Source organism: Apteryx mantelli, chromosome 3 (assembly GCF_036417845.1).
Source record: "Apteryx mantelli isolate bAptMan1 chromosome 3, bAptMan1.hap1, whole genome shotgun sequence".
Lineage (NCBI taxonomy): Eukaryota > Metazoa > Chordata > Aves > Apterygiformes > Apterygidae > Apteryx > Apteryx mantelli.
The window spans coordinates 49,638,386-49,657,647 of NC_089980.1; the positions used below are offsets into that span (position 1 = coordinate 49,638,386).

General features: G+C 41.1%; 1 protein-coding gene across 2 annotated transcripts; it reads right to left on the reverse strand.

Moving 5' to 3' along the window:
- Positions 1–1,189: 1,189 nt before the first annotated feature.
- Positions 1,190–17,691, reverse strand: DESI2 (desumoylating isopeptidase 2). Of its 2 annotated transcripts, none has more exons than XM_067293334.1 (5): positions 17,454–17,691; positions 9,123–9,195; positions 7,099–7,192; positions 6,262–6,403; positions 1,190–4,831 (listed from the first exon to the last, which is right to left on the reverse strand). In XM_067293334.1, the coding sequence occupies exons 1-5, from the start codon at positions 17,490–17,492 to the stop codon at positions 4,598–4,600; spliced, it is 582 nt and encodes a 193-aa protein (XP_067149435.1). In that variant the 5' UTR covers positions 17,493–17,691; the 3' UTR covers positions 1,190–4,597. The 2 variants fall into 2 exon arrangements, with proteins under 2 accessions (XP_067149435.1, XP_013799399.1); XM_013943945.2 differs by lacking the exon at positions 17,454–17,691 and adding an exon at positions 9,723–9,800.
- Positions 17,692–19,262: the final 1,571 nt, after the last annotated feature.

Below are 19,262 nucleotides of genomic sequence, written 5' to 3' on the forward strand. Positions count from 1 at the left end.
ATGACAGTTGGAAAAGGGAACGCACCTGTATCTCAGCAGCTTCTCCAGGAAGCCCAATGTCCAGCCACTCTTCACAAACAGCATGAACAAAGATGCCAGGCTCAGCACCCAAAGCTTGGCAAAACACACCCCTCTGCCCGCTGTGCAGGGAGAGGAGCAGCGCAGCAACGTCTTCAGCAAGATTTTCCAGTTTGTCAGGGCCCTGAATTTGTAGAGAAATAGCTATCCAATTAAAACATGTGCCACCTATGTTTTGCAAAGTCTCTTACAAAATAAAGGCTTTTTCAGTCACCTGAAGCCAATGGCACTGGGTGCCACCAGTGCCCACCCTCAGAAGCTGCCTACAGCTCGCACCCTGAGAGGGGGCATGCTGAGCCAGGCCCCCACTGTCGGCTGGCCCCATGCAGCCCCCCACGGCTCGCTGCAGAGCTGCCAGGGCTTGGCGCAGGCAGCCAGGCTGCCACCCTGCTGCTGAACTGGCCTGACTGGGAAATAGCCCCACTTTTTTTTTTTTTTTTTTTTTTTTTTTTCAAATTAAACAGCCAGGGCAGTTCCTCCAGTCTGGGTCAGTGCTGGGCTGCACCAACAGCGGCACCACCACCGCAGCGGGCGTAGCACAGGCAGCAGTGACTTAGGCTGCTGTTGCCATTGAGTACTTTGGCATAGCCCAAGTATTTCTTGTTCGGCTCAAAGGAATTGGCAAGAGCCAGGCATTCCCACAGACCCTAAGCTACTCGCTGCCTGCTTGCTGTTAGGTAACTAGGGCTAAGCCATTAAGGCTGTGCTCTGTGGCAGCTTAGTCCCATGCAAATCCAGACTACTGATCTGGGTTTCCAAACAAGTCTGCAGAACGTGACACACTGCATCTGTGGCACAGCCCAAATGCAGGCTGGGTGTTTGGATACCCCCAGTATCTGTACTTAGCACACCAAATCTGAAAACTTTTTGAAGTTAGTCTATTAAAAGATAATGGCTCTTACTAATGCCTTAAACAAATCAAACTGACTGCAGCTTTTGATGCCCAAGCCTAGTGTACACTGTAGCTTAAGTAGCTGTAGTGAAGTTACCCAAATGTTTCCTATCCTTTGCATAAAGCATTTTTTCAAGTCAAAAGGTCAGTTTGTGTGGCACTTGCAAAACAAAACTATAGGTATCCGAAGAATAAGCAACACAGCCAGCTGTCTTTTTTTTATAAAAGTATTTTTAATAAACTGATGGATTTAAGATGATAGACAACTTGTTGCCATGTACAGGTAACAAAAGTCAAAATTCTTTGAATTTTATACAAATACTATGAAGTACAGTAAACTTGAATACAAGTTTACAAAAATTGCGTCAGTGAATATTCAGCTTGTAATCAACTTCCAACAGTGAAAATTATCATGTATCAATAGTGATCAGAATTGCATTGCAAGTTTTAGAAATAATCCAACTGTATTTTTACCAAGCCACTCTGAAGTTACTGGTGCATACTGACAGTACATTGGATTTTTTTTTTTTGGCTTGCTGAACAGAACATGGCATTAAAAGAAAGTGTCTTTGAGTTAAAGAATATAATACATATCAAAAGTCTATCTTATAGAAAATTAAACAAGAATGAGAAAGTAAACAGAGCAGAACCCTGAAGTAGTGAATTATTTTTCTACCCGTTTTGATGGAAAGACTCCACAGGCATCCAGCTTTCTCACAGCATTTTGGAGTGTTCTAGTCCTAGCACAGTGTGGTCGTTAGTAGACTAAAGTAATCCCTGCTTGGCAGTAATGCTGGTGAAAGGTAACTTGCTCTATTGCTAACAAATAGGAGTAACCACTGGCAGGGTGACTTCTTTTAGGCATCCAGTGGAGGCTGAGTTTACAGCACGTGATGGAAGATCAAAGCTCACTTTGATCCAATACCGAACAGCCTCCAGGGTTCAGGTGTCAGTTTCCTCATACGATTTACAAATGGATAGTTTTGAGAAAAAAAGAAAAAAAAGAGCATAAGACAGCATTTTCACCTGTACAGCTATCAATAAAACAAGCATTTTTGTTACAAACTTTCCAGTCTGCTTTATAAAAAATATTCTTAGTTTTACTTCTAAATAAAAACTGTGCTGTGATCTGTCACTGTTTCTTGCATTGTACATGCTGTAGTTGTGTGTGTTAATGAAAGTGTAGAGATTTGTGACCTAGCGCTCTGGATATATTAGAAGCCTATAAAGCTGATTTTGGTACATAAAAGTTAGGTAGCAATGAAAATTCATTCTATTTATTCTTCCTAAAGCCTAGGAAAAGCTACAGTACATTGCTAGATCAGTGGCCTCAACCCTGAGCTGAAATAAAGGACCTGCCTTGGCCAAGAGACTTAGTCACATTACTACCACAACTGCACAGCAGAGACAAAATAACCCATCCATGGCCTGTTGCCTTAGCTGTAAGTAGTGTGATATTTAATTCTGTAATAATGCTTGAGAGTCAACTGGAGACCACCTTATTCATTTTCACTACAGGAAAAAAAAAAAAGAAAGAAAGGAGAACTCAAATTCAGAGATTCAAGTGAAGGGGGAAAAAAAAAATCAGTACAGATAGCCAGTATGTCCACCTTCTGGAGATGAAACACATACTGTAGCTAGTGGTAGACATGTCAGTTGATCTCTTTCACTCAGTGGGAAATGATTATTAAACACATACCAAACTACAGTTAAAGAGACCTCTACTATTATTCCACTCTTTCTAGAGTCTCACTTGATTTTTTTTCTCCTCCTGTTACTACACTGCATCACAGAAGATCAATGAAAGCTTAGAGAGTTTTACAAAGGATTCAACCCAACTGCAAGCAGAAAAGCCTCTGCCCATTTCTAACATGAACTGGAGCTGGTCATCATAAGAATTCTTACTAGAATATAGTCTAATGCACCTTTTTGAGGGTTCAATGGCACTGACTACCCAAGGCTAGGAGCATTCGTAACATTAAGCATTCTTGCCTCCTAAGATCATTTTTTTCATTTTAAATAGCAGAAACTGTAGAGTTAGTATTCCATTCAGTGGAAAAAAATACACCCAGAAACAGATTAAAAAATAAAGCTCCTAAGAGTCGTTTATACTTCTAGTAATGCACGCTACTTTGTGAGCTGATCAGTTTACAGATGGTGTGGTTTTTGTTACAGTTTAAGGCAGCAAGTCTTAAAAAAAATACACAAGCTCACCTCACTCATGGTTGTGCTACTGTATCCTTATATGCACAATAGAACCTCACTAATTCACACTAGTGACTGGAAGAACCATTAATTCTCTTGATAAGTGAACAAGAATAAGGCATTCCATTATATATTCTGATCACTAATTATAATTTAGCTCTAATTATAATCCACCAGCAAACATACTTCTGTATTTTACAAAATAACATCCTTTATCTTCAGATATAATTATGTGTGCAGATTAGTGGGTTCCGCTGTGTAAACACACAGGTGCCTAAGCAATTTTCAGGTTTTTCTTCATTACATCTGACAAGAAAGTTAATGCCACAGATAGAGACAGCGGGAAAATAAATTTGGATTTCTCCATAATTTGTGTGGGTATGCACAACTGGTCAGTAACTCGTGTCCTGTTTGAGCTATAAAAGTTTACAAACTCAAATGAAGCATAATCATCAGCAGAAAGCAAGGCCATTCCCCCCATAAATGGCTTGCATATTACACTAGTTCAAACTACATTAAAAAAAACCAAAAAAACTAACCGCCCCCACAAAACACCCCTCCTCTCCAAGTACTAACTTTTAAACATAAGTTTGAAATGAAGTAAAACAAACAGCGAAATTTGCTGATGCTTGTAACAGGTGGTATTCACACATCTAAATCCTGGTTGAAGTAGACTGTAAATACAGAAAGAAGATATGATGCCTATTCAAAAACAAGACAACTACATGGCAGAGTTAAAAAAAACAAACAAACAAAAACCCCTAGGGATTAATGTGCATTGTAATGAGATTTCCCTTCATATGTGCAAAAATCCACAGTTTCATTAATGTAGAGGTCAAACTTCTAGTAACAGATCTTGGACAAAATCAGTCTCCCTACATCCTGGAATCTACCTGTTTACATCAGCCACTTTAAGTGCACAGTACCCTGTTCACATATATAATATTCAGCAGTTTCTGGCATTGTTCAGAAATCTAAAAGTCACCTGCCTCAAATCTTTAAAACAAAGGGGAGAGTTCATCCAGGGCATAACATCACTGCCTTTGAGTTACTCCAGCAGTTAATCAAACTCGTATTCTCTCTTCTTTCATGGTGGCAGGAGTCCTTACAGGACTTGTAAACAGCAGTACACAATACTGTAAACAAATAATTAACGTTCTGCTTTACACAAGATGTTAAGTTAACCCAGGTCTACCAAACAGGTGAAAATGAAAAGGGTGGCTTCACACAAAATCCTTCCCTTTTCTCCCAGCAATTCTTTTCACTACATAAATAATCCTGAGCTGAAACACAGGTTGATGAGAGCCATTTTTGCATATAGATACGATATTCTAGAGTCAGCTCTCATGTTCTGTCAGGAAGTCAATTGCCATAGAGATTAAACTGAAGTATTTCAAACCATTTGTTACTTTGGAGGAGGACTTATAATTTGGTGTGGCGTCCAGTTCTAGACGCAGATGCTGAGCTTGCCAAGGAAGCTGATGCTGCTGCATCCTCAGCTTCCTCCAGCTCATCGTGTAGCTCCTGGCTAACACTAGACTGGAGCGCTGCAGGAGTTAGCCATTCTTTTGGCAGGCAGCTCTGGAGAAATGGTATACAAGAGCTGAAGTAGGCAAGACGATTCACCCATCGTGGAATCTCTTTTCCGCACAGAATCTAGAGGGAAAGGAGGAACAAAGGATTATATTTGTATTATGGATTCAGCAGTAACAAAACTACATTGCTGTACAGAATAGCAAAGGCTGCAAGAATCTTACAATTTATATTTCACAAACACCAGTCAAGAAGCACCTAAGTTAACTGCACTAAGACAGCCTCCCAGTAAGCAGCGTCCCAGCTCACACAACAGACTTATTTTGTTTTCGTTGTCACTATTCAAGGAGTGAGCTATTTTACTTAACATCCTCCGTATTCACTTTTGATATTATTTACTCCAATACAAAACTGGAGAAAATTCGTAACTACTGGGAACACTACTCTGCTGTAACTGAATAGCATTTAACTTGTAATTATATCCTTGTTTTTATAGTGAACTTGAACACAAACTAGGCAAGAGAAAACAGAAACAACATGGTCATGGTCAAAGAGTATGGCAAAAGCCTGGCCCTTTAGGCCAGAATTCATGCCAACTGCAGCTTAGTCAGTCTCACCCTACCTACACATACCACCATTGCATAAGAATCATCATTTCAATATAATTTTCCAGTACCACTAAAAGATCAAGCACAGTTTATACAAAATGTAGTCTATACAAAAAGTGTGCCAATGACTATTTTGGAAAAAAGGAACAAAAGTTGTATAGACATTTGAGAAAAAAAATCCTTCTTGCTTGAATGAGCATGAGAATAAATTCTGATACACACAGACTGGCTTTTATAAATAATACTACTGCCATTCCCATCTTTGTCCTGGGGTACTTGTTCCTGCCCCTTTCCCTTGTGTAAGTACAAGCATGTGAGTGATCAGGTATTCAATTGTATTGGCAAACTGATCAGGTTAAAATAAAGCTGAGGGGAAAAAACAAAGCCATTCAATTCCACAACTGGACACTTTGCATGACCACACAGGTGTCTAAGTGACCAGGACACAGTTGTTGGCAGAGGGATAACTTGACAAAAGCCTCTCCAACAGAATATCAAGGTTGTCTGTGCAACTTTGATTGCTTTGCTATTCTTCAACAGTATTACATAACTCTTCAAAACATTTTTAGTGTGATAGCTCTGTGAGGAAATTAGCTGGTGATTTCTGATAAAATATTAAGATATGGTTCTGTCTTTGGAAGTGATCTCTGAAATGGTTTTGAACACTTGTGTTATGTTAATACTTGCTGTACTAGGTCTCCCGATTAGGAATGCAGCCCTGCTGGAACACAGACTATGTATAACAGCAATATTTAGCTTTTTGGCAGCACAATCTTGCTTTTTGGACATAAACACAAATAAAGCTGAAGAAACGATGATATTTTCCCAAGGTATCAGAAATAGAAAGTTGGAAATTATGCCAAACATAATCCAAAGGACAGGAAGGAGATGATACTTTGTAGCCACCTGGAAAGCACCTTTCTAGAAACCCAGGTGTTTGTTTACCTCTGATAAAGCTGATGAAAAGTGATTGCAGTTTTTGTGCATTAGATGATAGGCATTTCCTTTGAATTCTTTTCCAAGCTCTTCTACTATTTTTTCTACATCATCTTCCATAAAGTCAGTACTGCCTAGAACCACAGCCTCTCTAAAAAGAGAAACAAATTGATTAGAGGATAATCATGCTTCCGTGAAATAGGTGGATCACTGTTCTCCCATTGCCCCAAATCACCCCACCGTGGGTGATCTTTCTGCCCTCCTAGAATAACAGATTCCATTTTACAGCACCATTTTCATCTTCCTCATATGAGACGACTTCCTTGCTGACTGTCTCCCTGTAGCTCACTTAAGTTCTTTGTGACTTAACTCCTAGAGCGGTGGATACAATTTTTCCCTCCTCTCCAAAGAGACAGCTGGGAAGAGAGGAGAGTTGGTAATGCAGAAAAGGGTCAAGGCAACCACACTGAGGAAGTGAAGAGGCGACACTGGGAAACCTCAGAGAGCAAGGTTTTTCAACTTTTCTTTGAATAAAGATTTCACTAGCTTGGGAAAGTTACCTTATTATATATATTGTATGAATAATAGAAGCTAGCTACAAATCTACATAATTTGTACACATTTAAGGAATTTGACTGTATGCTAAAGACAATATTCTTTGTTGTAGACACTTTTCACTGCCTCACCATCTTCTCCCACCTTTTGTTGCTCAGGCAAAAAACTAACTTCTCATCAAGTCAGAAATCCTGACATGCTATTCAATATGTCTACCTTCAAAAAATAAATGCAACAAATAGCCTTTTTAACATGCCTCCTCCAAAGCAACAAAATAAGTATCTTTCTTACTTAAATTTAAATGTTTCTCCTAGCTCAGAAGCATTTCCTGGCGAAATTTCAAATATTCCAGAAAAAGGGTAAGGATGACCACCATAAGCAAATTCTGAAAAAGAAAGCTCACATTTAATAAAGCCTGCATAAAATGACAGTAAAGAACAGCAGACCTCCTTTTACTGGAAGATCACCTCATAAGAATCTAAAGCTGGAAACTAGATATCTTATTTATACGGGCAAAATATGCAAGGAGTTGGAAGCGTATAGTTTTATTAGCTAACAGTCAACCTATGTAAAAATTTAAAAGAGACTTCTTGTGTCAATATTCAGGTTAAACCTTTACAACTTCACGATAGGTACATACTGTTTTCATTGTATAAGCCAGGACTTACAAGTTAAATTGGAAATCCAACCAATGTTCTTTATATAAGCAATCTTTAAATGTACACTTACATATTTACATATTAGGGACTCAAAGTGCTCCATCTTCAAACGCCCAATGGCCTTGCTATTCAATGCACACTACAAAACTGTAGTTTTGCACACTGTAAGTGTGGCAGTTAGCACTGGCCTAACACATTTTTGAATTTCTTAATTTGCAGGAGTTAAACTGTACTGGTAAGTTCTTTAATACAACAAGAAAGTAAACCAGTGCATGACTTACTGAAGTCTGCATATAACATCTACTGGCATAAGCACCAACAGTTTGGGAAAATATCACAGCATACTTGAACTTCCTTCTGTCTGTAAGATAATGCAATATGCCACACCCACATCATAACAACAGCTTTAAGCATGACTTCACACTTCCTTTCCCCAGTACTCATAATACATCATCCTCCAGGTCTAGAGCTCACTTTTGTGGAAAATCCTTTTTACAATAGGTTAATAAATAAAGTTTGAAGTACTTAGAAAAATACATGTCACTGTTCTAGTAGTGGTATGGCCTACGATATGAGAAAGCCATTATAATCTGAACAGGAAGGGAGGCACACGTATTTGGCACAGTTCTTGAACTAGGTTTCAGGCATGACACTGTCAGGAGTCAGGTCCTTCTGGTTTGGATTAGAAGAAATTCAAATAAGTTTTAGTAAAAAGCCCTGTATTTTTGTCAATTCTCCAATATTTTGGTAACACTTGCAAATCCAGGCACAATGCTACCATTATAGTAGCTGAAACATCTATATTTTAAGATACTTTCCACAGTCTGGTCTTTGGAGCACATGACACATCTTATACTGCTTCCCCCCAGTCCCAACCACATTCCAAGAAAAGAACTCAAGTAATTTTTTCTTTTTTAAATGAAATACTTTTAGCAACACCATCATCTCAGAATGTGGCTTTACTGTTAGGTAGTAACGCCTCAGAGCTGAGCCTGTGCTACAACATACTCAGAAACATCTCTTCTAGCAGCAGTGGGGATTGAAAGTGGCCTAAGCAAATCAGGAAGCTGCATTCTCAAACTACAGCCTATTTAGCAAAGTCAGAATGTACTACTCTATTTATCAGAAGTATAACTTTTGTAAACACACAGTGTGCATGAGATCCCCTTTAAAGAAACTTTCTCTTTAAAAAACAAACCAACTAACCTGCTAGTAAGGATCCAAAATAGACTTTACTGGGCACCATGCATTTCCAGGTGCCTCTCTGCAACAGATTACTGTTTCTACAGTTAAAAATTAACTCCTTGTACTAAGTGCCAGCAGAATACTGAGGAAACATGATCTAACCATGCTTACATGAAGCATAAATTTGTTTTAACAACAGGTATTTGGAAACCTAAAATAAATATTGCTATGGCTAGCTGAATAAATTGTACACTTTTTCATAGTTGTGTAGCTGTATACAAGAATGCAGGATGATGGCCAGGTTACTGGTATCCAAGCTTTTTTCCCAGAGGCAGAAAAGATGAGAACTTTAAGAGAAAACTGACAAACAGGTTTTGGGAGCCAGACTTCCCTGAGGGCACATCTGAAAGATGTTTTTTAATAACAGCTTAACCAGAACAAAGAGTAAAACTATGCTTTTCTTGTACATACCTCGGCCATATACCTCTATACCTGAATGGAATACTCCGATTCCAAGCGAAGAAGTATATTCATTCATCCAATACTAGAAGGAAAGAAGAAGGAAAAAGGCTGTAGTTAGTTTCCAATACAAATTTCTCCTCTGATAGCAAACTGATGTGTGTTTGTCCCCCACATTGAAAGCATAACAGCTAACCACCAAATGAAACTGCACAAGCCATTTTTTGAGAACAGAACATGCCATGAAAGTTATCCAACTATACACAGTCAATTAATTCCATTAGGTTTTACTTCAATGTTTTAGTGCTGTCAAAGGAGATCACACTTGGGAGAAAACCAGATCAACTTTGTTTTGCTAGCAAGTTCAGCTTACCAAGTTTTCCATCAGGTGGAACAGATACTTACTAGAATCAATTAAAGTTATTTTGCAGGAGCATTCATTTATTTTTAATTTTTTTTTTTTGGGGGGGGGGGAAGGTGGGGAGCATCAGAAAGTAGGATTGTAGTATACATACACTGGTTATCATTTATAGCAATGACCACACTTCTTTGCTCATAACCAGGTGAGCATGAGACACACTCATAGATATATGAAAGATGAACTGAAATTACCTTAGTGTATTTTGTCTTTGAATACTCAATTAGGGGTCATCATACATAAGACTAAATGGTCTTCAGGCTCCTGATGCATCTCTCTCCATACATCAGGTGTAACAGTGTTTTTGCAAAGTCTAGTATCAGTTTCCAACATATCACTTCTATGGTAGCAAACAGATCAGAGCTGCATTTCAAAAGAAACCAGGTAATGATAGATTTTAACTAACCCTCCCCTCCCCCTGTCAAATCCTTTCCTTGGCGCTCTCTCTTCCTCACCTAAATAAGCAGCACCGAGGTGCCTATCAGGAGCTAGCAATTACCCTCAAGACCATAAAGGCTCACAGAGTTCCGAAAAGGGAAAACTTCAAAATTACTGTCTTTCCTTGGCTGCATCACCAGCCTCAAAGTTATCAGTCTCCAACCAGTAACAAATTTCAAGTAAATCTTATTTAAAGAGAAAACTCAAACAAAGGCTTCAAAAAGTCTCAGCTGTGTCCTTCTGTTAAAGATCTTAAAACTGAGATGAGCTGGCAAGAAAAGGCTCTTGAAAATACAAAAAAAACATTCTTTTGTCCAATTATTACTCCAGCAGTGGGATTTTTCCCCTCCACAACTAATCTGGTCCCAAAGTGCACCACTGTGAGCTTCTATAAAACAGAATTCAAAGAGTGAGGTCGCAATTAGGATATAGATTTGAGGCAGCATCCCCAGCAAATTAATATTTGTTTAGCAAACAGGAAGAAAAAAAGCTATCTTATTTAAACAAACTGTTGACAGAGTAAGAACTTTCTGATGTGAAGTCACTATTAAAACAGCACAACTAATGATAAAAATGTAAAAGGCCACAGATGTCATGCTTTGTTTGTATGTGCTAGCTACAGTTTGTATATAATTTACAGGGCCGTTACAAACATTATGGCATTCAATGTGCTTTTCTGCAAGCTGTTTTTTTCCCATTAAAAATGATCCACTAAACTTCGGACTGAGAAGCCATTCAAGAAAATCAAAACAAATTAATAGGTCTCAGACAAAGAGACCTATTATTTTTGTGTGAAATTCTATTCATAACAGCTCCATAAATACTGTCCATTGCTGCACATTTTGTAGTTATCAAGGGAAATAAAATAATTGCCCTACTAATGTAGGTTGATATCGATGTAAAGTGAAGTTACGATCATTGAAGATCCATAGGGTATTCCTACACAGGGGAGTAACCAAATTTCTATTTATTCTCCCTCATTTGGAGTTAAACAAACTCTTGATTTTTTTTTTTTTTTTTTTTAAACATAGGCATACCCAGAGTTGGCAAAAAGGGCAAGTCAGACCATAAGGTACAATTTTTCAGGCACTAAAAAGGAACATATTTGGCTTTTACAGAGTTCCTTATTCTAAGTATCATCAATCTTAAAACTAATAGTCCCTCGAATTCGGTTACTAGTAGTAGCCAAACATCTGCACACCATGTTTCCAAACTAAACTTCCAGTTGTGCTAGCAGGCACAGGACATGAATGACTACCTGGATAACAAGACAGTAGGAATCTGATGATCTCTTCTTTAGACATGCCAGTTATAGGAATTTTTGTCAACATGAATTAACAAAAGTCAGGTTTTGCTCTTTATATTTATACAAAGCTAAGGGTCACTGAGATCTGTAGATGAATTTTGCTTAGACTGACCTTTACACTTTGCATTAATTTCTGGCTTTGTTAATGCATTGCTGTGATGCTGGAACAGGTGGGGTTTAGATCACTACACCAAGCCACCACCTTCATCTGTTTACATGGCTTACCAATTCTCTCCTTCCTTCGTTCCCCCCAGAAAAGAGCAGAGAGATGGTCCATATAGAAAGACACATAACAAGAAAAAAAAAGGGGGGGAGGGAGGGAGAAGGAAGGAGAAAGATTTGTTAAGACTACCCAATTAACAGATATGTGAGCATAAAAAAAAAGGTTCTGTTCACTGAAGTGAAATCAAATCCCACATGAAAAGGGAAGAACTACTTAAATGTAAATTCATTTCAGTTCTGAAGCCAGTACTATTTCACACTTTTCCAGCTATTTCAAAATAGTTTTAGCTTTATACTTATAATCAAAACCATAGGAACACTCAATATTCAGTTTGTCAGTAGAGGAAAAAAGTATGTTTGTCTATTGAGAATATGTATCCAAATTAACCTAATCCTTATCACAGCTTTTTGAAAATGGAACAAAAATTACACAAGATGTTCCATAAGCAGTGGAAATAATAAAGCCTATTTTGTTACTAGGCAGGAATAGAGAGAAATTATTCATACTCTTCCCCTCCTATTACCTGTGAAATGTAATGCAAGGTATAGGGAGACAATAGAAAAACAAGTCACCAACCTTCCCATCAATCTATATAGAAACAGACTGGTAGGATGAAAGGCTGGTATAACAAGGTATTCAGCAAGTTCAGTGTTATTCAGGTATACACTTGTTACTACTATTAGCACATAAATACATGGGGCTCACTGGACTACAGATACTGAACACTGGTGGTAAATTAAACAAGTGTCAGCAGCTTTAAAAGAGCTTGCCTAAAGCAAGATGGCATTTCACTTAATATTTCCAGTAAGAACAGAGTAGGTTAATTGAAGATAAAAGAATTTCAATAAGGCAGAATTACTTTCCCCCTAAGAACAGTAATTATATCTAATTATTACTTAATTTGGATCAGCTATTGGAAGGTTGGTCACATTTTCTCATTGAACAGAATGTCTTATCTCACTGAAGAAAAAAATGCAGGACAACTGCAACTTGAAATAGTCTTAATTTGGCTATAGCTGAAAGGATTATGAACAACTTACAAAATAAAGATTGTAAATTAAGAGACATATATACAGATTATTGGTTCAGTAGCATGCAGTAAATTATGGAATCCCAAACTGATCCCCAAAATTACTTCTTTGCTTCTATTACACAAATGGGATTCCTCTCATTTAGTCTTAATACGTATTTTACCATAGTAGAATCTGTGAGAGGCACAGTTCCATATCCTGAGCATTGTGCAATAAGTCAATCTTGTAAAACAGGAATTCATGTTCAATGCAATTATCAGAACAAAAATATTAGAGATGTATTTTTCTATCTGCACAATAAAGTCATGCGCTCCAAAAATACCTTCATTATTTTCTTCAGAGCTTTCATTTATGCTAATACTTCAGACTGTTGCAGGCTTATTTGACAGGGGGGAAAAAAAGGATGTTACTTTGGACACAAAAAAGCTAGACTCCTAAAAATAGCAGTTAGTTATAATGAAAACAAAACGAGTTCTTCAGTTCTTAAAAAACGAGATATCAAGGTCTTCAACTACCCTTTTAATGAGATATTTTCAAAGGCATGAACAGCAGCACATAAATATGCCCTTAAGCTCCTTTCCCTCCATGAAGTTACCAGTACTCGAAAGTTCACTTTCTTGTACAACACACACACACACACACACACACACACACCCCTCACCCCTCTTTGGTTTTGTGAAAAATTTTCTCCTTTTCAAATGAGAATTAGAGCTAAGGAAAATGGAAGGGTCTCTGTTTCAAAACTAACTGACTTGGTCCTGTAAAGAGCTTCACCAGTAGCAAGGTCAGCTAGTGTTCCCCCGCATATTTACATAGTTGTGCTTGGGAAGACAGATGTATGAAGCACCATTGGCACAACCAGTAACAGTCAGGTAACAGCTCAGTTCCTCTGAGAAGAAAGTGGAAAGGTGGAAACATGTCTCAATCTCATCTCTTTTCCTATCAAATACCACAAAAATATCAGCTTGTGGGTTCAGTTTGAGTCTGAAGAAGTTAAGCAATTAACTACATGAATTTCACCCATAAACCGAGAGAAACGCTGAAACAGAGAATACAAGCTGAAGGACTGCTGACGAGGACGGTGGTAAACTACTGTGGGTTAGGGATCAGACTTGGAGATCCAAACAAAGCAGTCAGATACAAAACTGAAATTCTTTTTCAGCATGTTTTCCTGATGAGGTCTGCAAATATTCAGTATGAAAATTCTTTTGCTTCAAGTGAGCTGACCCTGAGATATGTAGTAGTGTAATTAGCAGTTACGAGAGGAAAGAATCTAAACTGCATTGACCCACATAACATACCATCAAGGGGGGATGGGGGGGGGAACAGCCCAAACCAAAAATCAGATGTCTTTTATTCTCAGCAGATGTTCAGACACTTTCTGTGCCTGCAGAAGTGGAGCTACAGCTAACAGCTTAAAATGAAACCATTCATACAACTGTTGCAATTATAATGTTGATTTCTCCAGCCAGGTGGCTAATGCCAATCCTTTGCTCATAAGAAGAAAAAAATATCCTAATACATCTTCCTCAACAAGAACTAAACCACCTCCAAAAGCTGTGAAAAAGTCAGGAGCAAGCAGTATATTGAGGCACTAGCAGGTATATAATTGGCAGCATTTGATGAATAAACAGAACTACAAAATAGGTTTTATGAAAGGCTCTTCCCTTCCTCCCCCCACTTTTAGTGCCCCAAAGAATATGCTATCATTGATGTCAGCAGGCTTTCTAAATGCAGCAATAAAACCACTATGCAACAACAAAGGGAGGCTTCGTTTAAGTTCTTGTTTCAAACAAGTTTAACATGGATTCAAACATCGTTTAGTGAAAGGGTTCAAGGATGTACATTGAGAGTGTCTTTCAGATACCAAAAGAACCTCTGTTCTCCTTCCCAGGATAAAGGAAATCTGTTTTTCTAATGGTCAAATAACGTCATTATAAAACAACAGACATAGGTAGGGTATTTGCTTAATGGTTTCAGCTTGCACTATATATAGTTTGTGGTGATGTGCAGCTTCAACAAGCACCAGAACTGCAGGCCGATACACAAAAAGCCATCCCCACATATGATCAAACATCTGCAAATTAAATTTATTTCACTGCTTCTTCTGGTGAAGAAGTCCTTTCCACAAGTGGTGGCTTTAGATACTATTCTACTTATTAATGCAGAGACAGCCCTATCAATCCCAACAGGACAATAAGCAGAGTCCCCAACATGTCCTACTGAAAAGTACTGACACTAGTTTATATGAGCACAACCTTCCTGTTGTTGCATTAAAGAAAACGAAACAAAACAACAACCCCCGCCCCCATCCTAAGATGATGACTGGAGTAAAACTGATCACTAATTCAACTCAGGAGGAATAAGAAGGGAGGATATGGATTGTAGCAAAGAGATTTGAAGAGTAAATGATGAAGGAGAATCATGTGAACACAGGAGTACAGACTGTATAATGCAAAGGCTTGTTGAAATCACAAACATGCACCATCTAACCAAAATGCTATCGTATCCAAAATGAATTTTCCTCAAATGCTTTGTCACATTTCTTTCTAGGCAGGTATTTATATATGAGAGACAGCCCACCCTGTTAGTTTTCACAGCCCATCTTTAAAATGTGCCCAGAGCATACTTCACACAGCTAAGGCAGTGTTCATAAGAAAACTGGATCTTCCACGTTAGTGAGTTAGAAGTGCATCAAGCCTTCGACATTTAAAAAGATACTATCTTAAGAAAAGTCACTACCCAGTCCATGCAATATTTCTATCTTCTGACCAGTTAGCAAAGTATATTTTCCTCAGGCTGCAGAAGTCCTGAAACTGAAGTCCTATTTTCTATTCTGTACAAATACTGATGGTGAATAAATGTAAAACTACCTCTTTTAATGCTACAAGAGCTTCTCCTCTGTGTATTTTTAAACTGTAGCCCAGGTAAATCATGTATATGCATGTGACAGATTATTTTCCCCCTCAAGTCTAACATAAATAAGGCACTGTGACTTTTTGTCATATTGGCATCATGTATGTGCTAAATCAGGCGGGCAAAGACCCCAAGGTTTTCCCCTCTCAGAGAAAAAAAGTCACAGTGAACAGATTGTTCCTGTCTCCAGTCCCCCGTCACTCTTTACGATGAAGGAAAAACAAAATAGAATTAACAGGTCATATTCACTGCGGACAGAACTCAGACACCAGGGAGGGGAGAAAAAAAAGAAAGGAATTCTTTGACTGCCGGGGCATTTGTTTCTACAAGTATTAATAAGAAAGAAATAAATGTCAAGAATCAGACTAGCTACCTAATTTCATACATAATTTTAATTTCACATAAGATAGCTCCCTACTAATTGCCATTGAATACTAGCTTGCTACTCTAGCACTCAAGCCTGAGTATTCCCAAGCAACAAGCTGCATTTCTTCTCTGCCAGCAATCACTGACTCGACACTATTCAAGTTCACCCTTTTAACATGCCAAAAGTTCACTTTTAAAGCAGTGGTAATAGTAAAGCCTATCCAAAATAGGATAAGTAATGCAAACAATGTTACCTGAAACTAGTTGTCAATCTTACTGTCCCTGTATCAGTAGACTCAAAATAGAGTCAGAGGAGAACTAGCAGTACTTGTTCTAATTTCCAGTGATTGAAACGCATTAATGGATAATATTTTCCTAATGTTACTTATCCATATCTCCTATTCTATGCAGGTTCTTACACCTCATTTGTTACCATGGTATTTGAGCAGCTTCCAGCTGAACATGAGACAATACAACAATTGCTGTTGGTGTCAGGAAGATTACACAGAAGAGAGGGAAGGTGAGTTCACAGGATTGCAAAGCAAGCTGAAGCACTCCATTAATTTCTACCAAGTTGTGGCCATACCAAAGTTGTTCAAGAATTCTGGTCTAGAAAATAAATAACAGTTAAAATACTGACAGAGTACAGGCATACCTCGTTTTATTGCATTTTTTTTTAAACAAATTGAAGGTTTGTGGCAACCCTGCATCAAGCAGGTCTATCAGCGCCATTTTTCCAACAGCGTGTGCTCACTTCAAGTCTCTGTGTCACATTTTATACAGTTATTCTAGACGTTTTTGCACACTTAATAGACTACAGTATAGTGTAAACATAACTTTTACATGCACTGGGAAACCAAAAAAATTTGCATGACTCGCTTTATGGCAGTGGTCCGGAACCGGACCCACAATATCCCTGAGGTATGCCTGTACCAAGAATTTTCATCCCTTCAAAGACAGGAGTTATCCCTGACTATTATCCTGTTGAAAAATTACCTCAGACACTTTGATTTTGTTTCTAGAAGCACGAAAGGCAGGGCTTTCCCCCTGCTGAGTCCTGGGAGCAATAAAAGAAGAGGAAGCGCAACTCAGAGAGAAATCCACGTTTTCCTAGCATTCGGCTACTCATTAATAGCAACTACAGCAATAGAGCTATTTCCATCATTGCAGGCAATTAAACGAAAGGGAGCAGATCTACGCGTAACTGCAAAAGAGACGGCACAGCAAACTTTTGTTACGGATGATAATGGATTTATAGCAACTGATAGGCTATCAGAAATCATTTCCCCTCCGCTTCCCGCCAACCTCAGGTTGTCCATTTCTCCTTTTTTTCCTCCTTCGAAGGAAGGGAGCCCGCGGACCACCCTCAATTCAAGCAGGGGACAACTGGAGGAAAGGAATGGAAAAGTTTCCCGGCCCGCAGCCCCGCAGCCCTGCGCGGGGGCGGAGGGGGGCAGCCCCGGCCCGCAGCCACAGGTGCGGCCACCAACGGCCTCCAACCGCCGCGGGGTCCCGCGCACCTGCCGCCACCCAGCCCGCGCCCGCAGCCGCCCCGCCGCGCCCCAGCAGCCGGGGGGCGCCGCGCCCGGGCCCCGGCGGCGGGGCGGAGCGGAGCGGGCCGGAGCGGGCCGGGCCGGGCGCTCACCATGTCGTAGACGTTGAGGATCACCAGCTGGTTCGCCATCGCCGGCGGCCCGCGGGCGCCCCCCGCCCGCTCGCTCCCGCTGCGGCGGCGCTGCTCAGGCCGGCGGCGGGTCGCTGGGGACCCCCGGGGGCCGCTTCCTCCGCGTCCTGCCTGTTGCTGCGGGGCGGCGGGGGGCGGCGGGCACCATGGAGCCGCCGCCGCGGAGGGAGGGGGCCTCGCCCCCGGGAGACGCGCTCAGCCGGCGGCCGGGCCGGGCCGGGCCGCGGGACGGCGCGGGGGGAGCGGGCGCGGGCCGCACGCCGGTGGCGGCGGGGCGAGGCGACCACGGCGCGGGCGCGGGGGAAGCGCGGGGGGCGGCTCGCGCCGCCGCCGGAGCCCCTCCAATGGGCGCAAAATGGAGCCGCTCGAGCCCGCCCCCATCTTCCGCGAGGCGCGGGGCCTGCGGGGACTACAGCTCCCGACGTGCAGCGCGGCGGCGGCGACTACTGCTCCCGGCGAGCCACCCCCCTCCCCCGCACTGGTAGCGCCTCGTGTTGCGGCACGGCGTGTCGGTGGCGCCGTGCCGGCGGAGCGGCCTTTGGCGGCCCGCGCGCGCTGCGCTGCGCGGAGCCATGAGCGGCTGCTCTCCGCGGCAGCGCCCTGGTGTGTGCGCGCTTGTGGGGCGGGGGCGCACGTCCGGCCCCTACACGCAGCCCGCCCCCACCGCCGTTGAGCGGCGGCTGGCGTAACGCCGCTGGCAGCTGGGGTGGGCCGAGGGTTGTGTGCCCGTATTCTGGAAACTTCATCATCCGAGACACTGGTGTTTGTATATTTTTGTACTTCCGAGGTATTTGGGTCAGCTAAGTTAGCCCTGGGGCCTGAGGAAACAACTGCTAAAGTTTCTTCCGACAGGCGGCAACATGGACTGCGCAGTCAGACCGCTGCCTCGCGGGGCTCAGACCCGGGCTGGGACAGTCCTGCGTGTGCCCGGCAGCGACCGTGGTTGCTTGCTGCTTTCACGCTTGCTTGACTGGAAGGCTGTTTTTAAGTGGCACAGTCTCGAACACATCGAGCCTCTTAATTTTCAGCGGCAAGAAGTTCTGTGTCCAGGTCATGTGTGGAACATCCCCCAAACCCACTGTTTTATGTCCTGGTTCAGTGAAAAATGGGAATCGGAGCTAGTTTTTAAAATGTAAGTTTTAGTCTTTTGGGTTTGCAGATAACCTATAGGTCGTTACTGGTGAATAAATTATTATTTCTAAGACTGCAGACATCTTCTATATGTACAGTACATCTTCAACAGGCACAGTACACAACCTTGTCAAGCAATAGAAAAATTAGATTCTAGTAGGTGTGTCTGTAGGAGACAAGATGCTTTCTCTCTTCCAACAGCTGACTTGAGGTACATATTCAATTTTGTAAAGACAAGTACTGCCCTGTTGCAGCTTCTTATAAAAGACACAGTTCCCAGGAGTCTGCAGATGCTCTCCCGAGAAGAAGGAAGTTCTGTGGGAAGAAGGATGTTTCTCACCCCTGCAGTAGTCTCGCTTCTATTACCATTTCTGGCAGCAGAAATACTGCAAGCACATGCATGTTTGGTGTCCTTAAGAAACATGTCCTATTTCCAGTGAAAAAATTAAGGGCATCTCCTTTCTTCCTAATTATATACCTTCATTTATGTTCTTCTCAATGCTTAGCACATCTTTCTTGGCTGAAATTCCTCAGGGACGCTAGGGCTGCTGAGCACTGCACCCTGGGCTCTTGCCTGCAGAACAGCTCCATCTCTCCAGTACTACAGCACAGCACAAATGATGCAGACAGTTGGGAAAG

What these genes read in the sequence shown, in the direction of transcription:
- DESI2 (XM_067293334.1), bottom strand. Translation starts at nt 17,492, where the DNA reads ATGGCGAACCAGCTGGTGATCCTCAACGTCTACGACATG. An exon ending in GGAGAAACATTTAAATTTAA is followed by an intron (nt 6,404 to 7,098) that starts GTAAGAAAGATA and finishes TTCTCTTTTTAG; the next exon opens with AGAGGCTGTGGTTCTAGGCA. An exon ending in TTTCATCAGCTTTATCAGAG is followed by an intron (nt 4,832 to 6,261) that starts GTAAACAAACAC and finishes CTTTCCCTCTAG; the next exon opens with ATTCTGTGCGGAAAAGAGAT.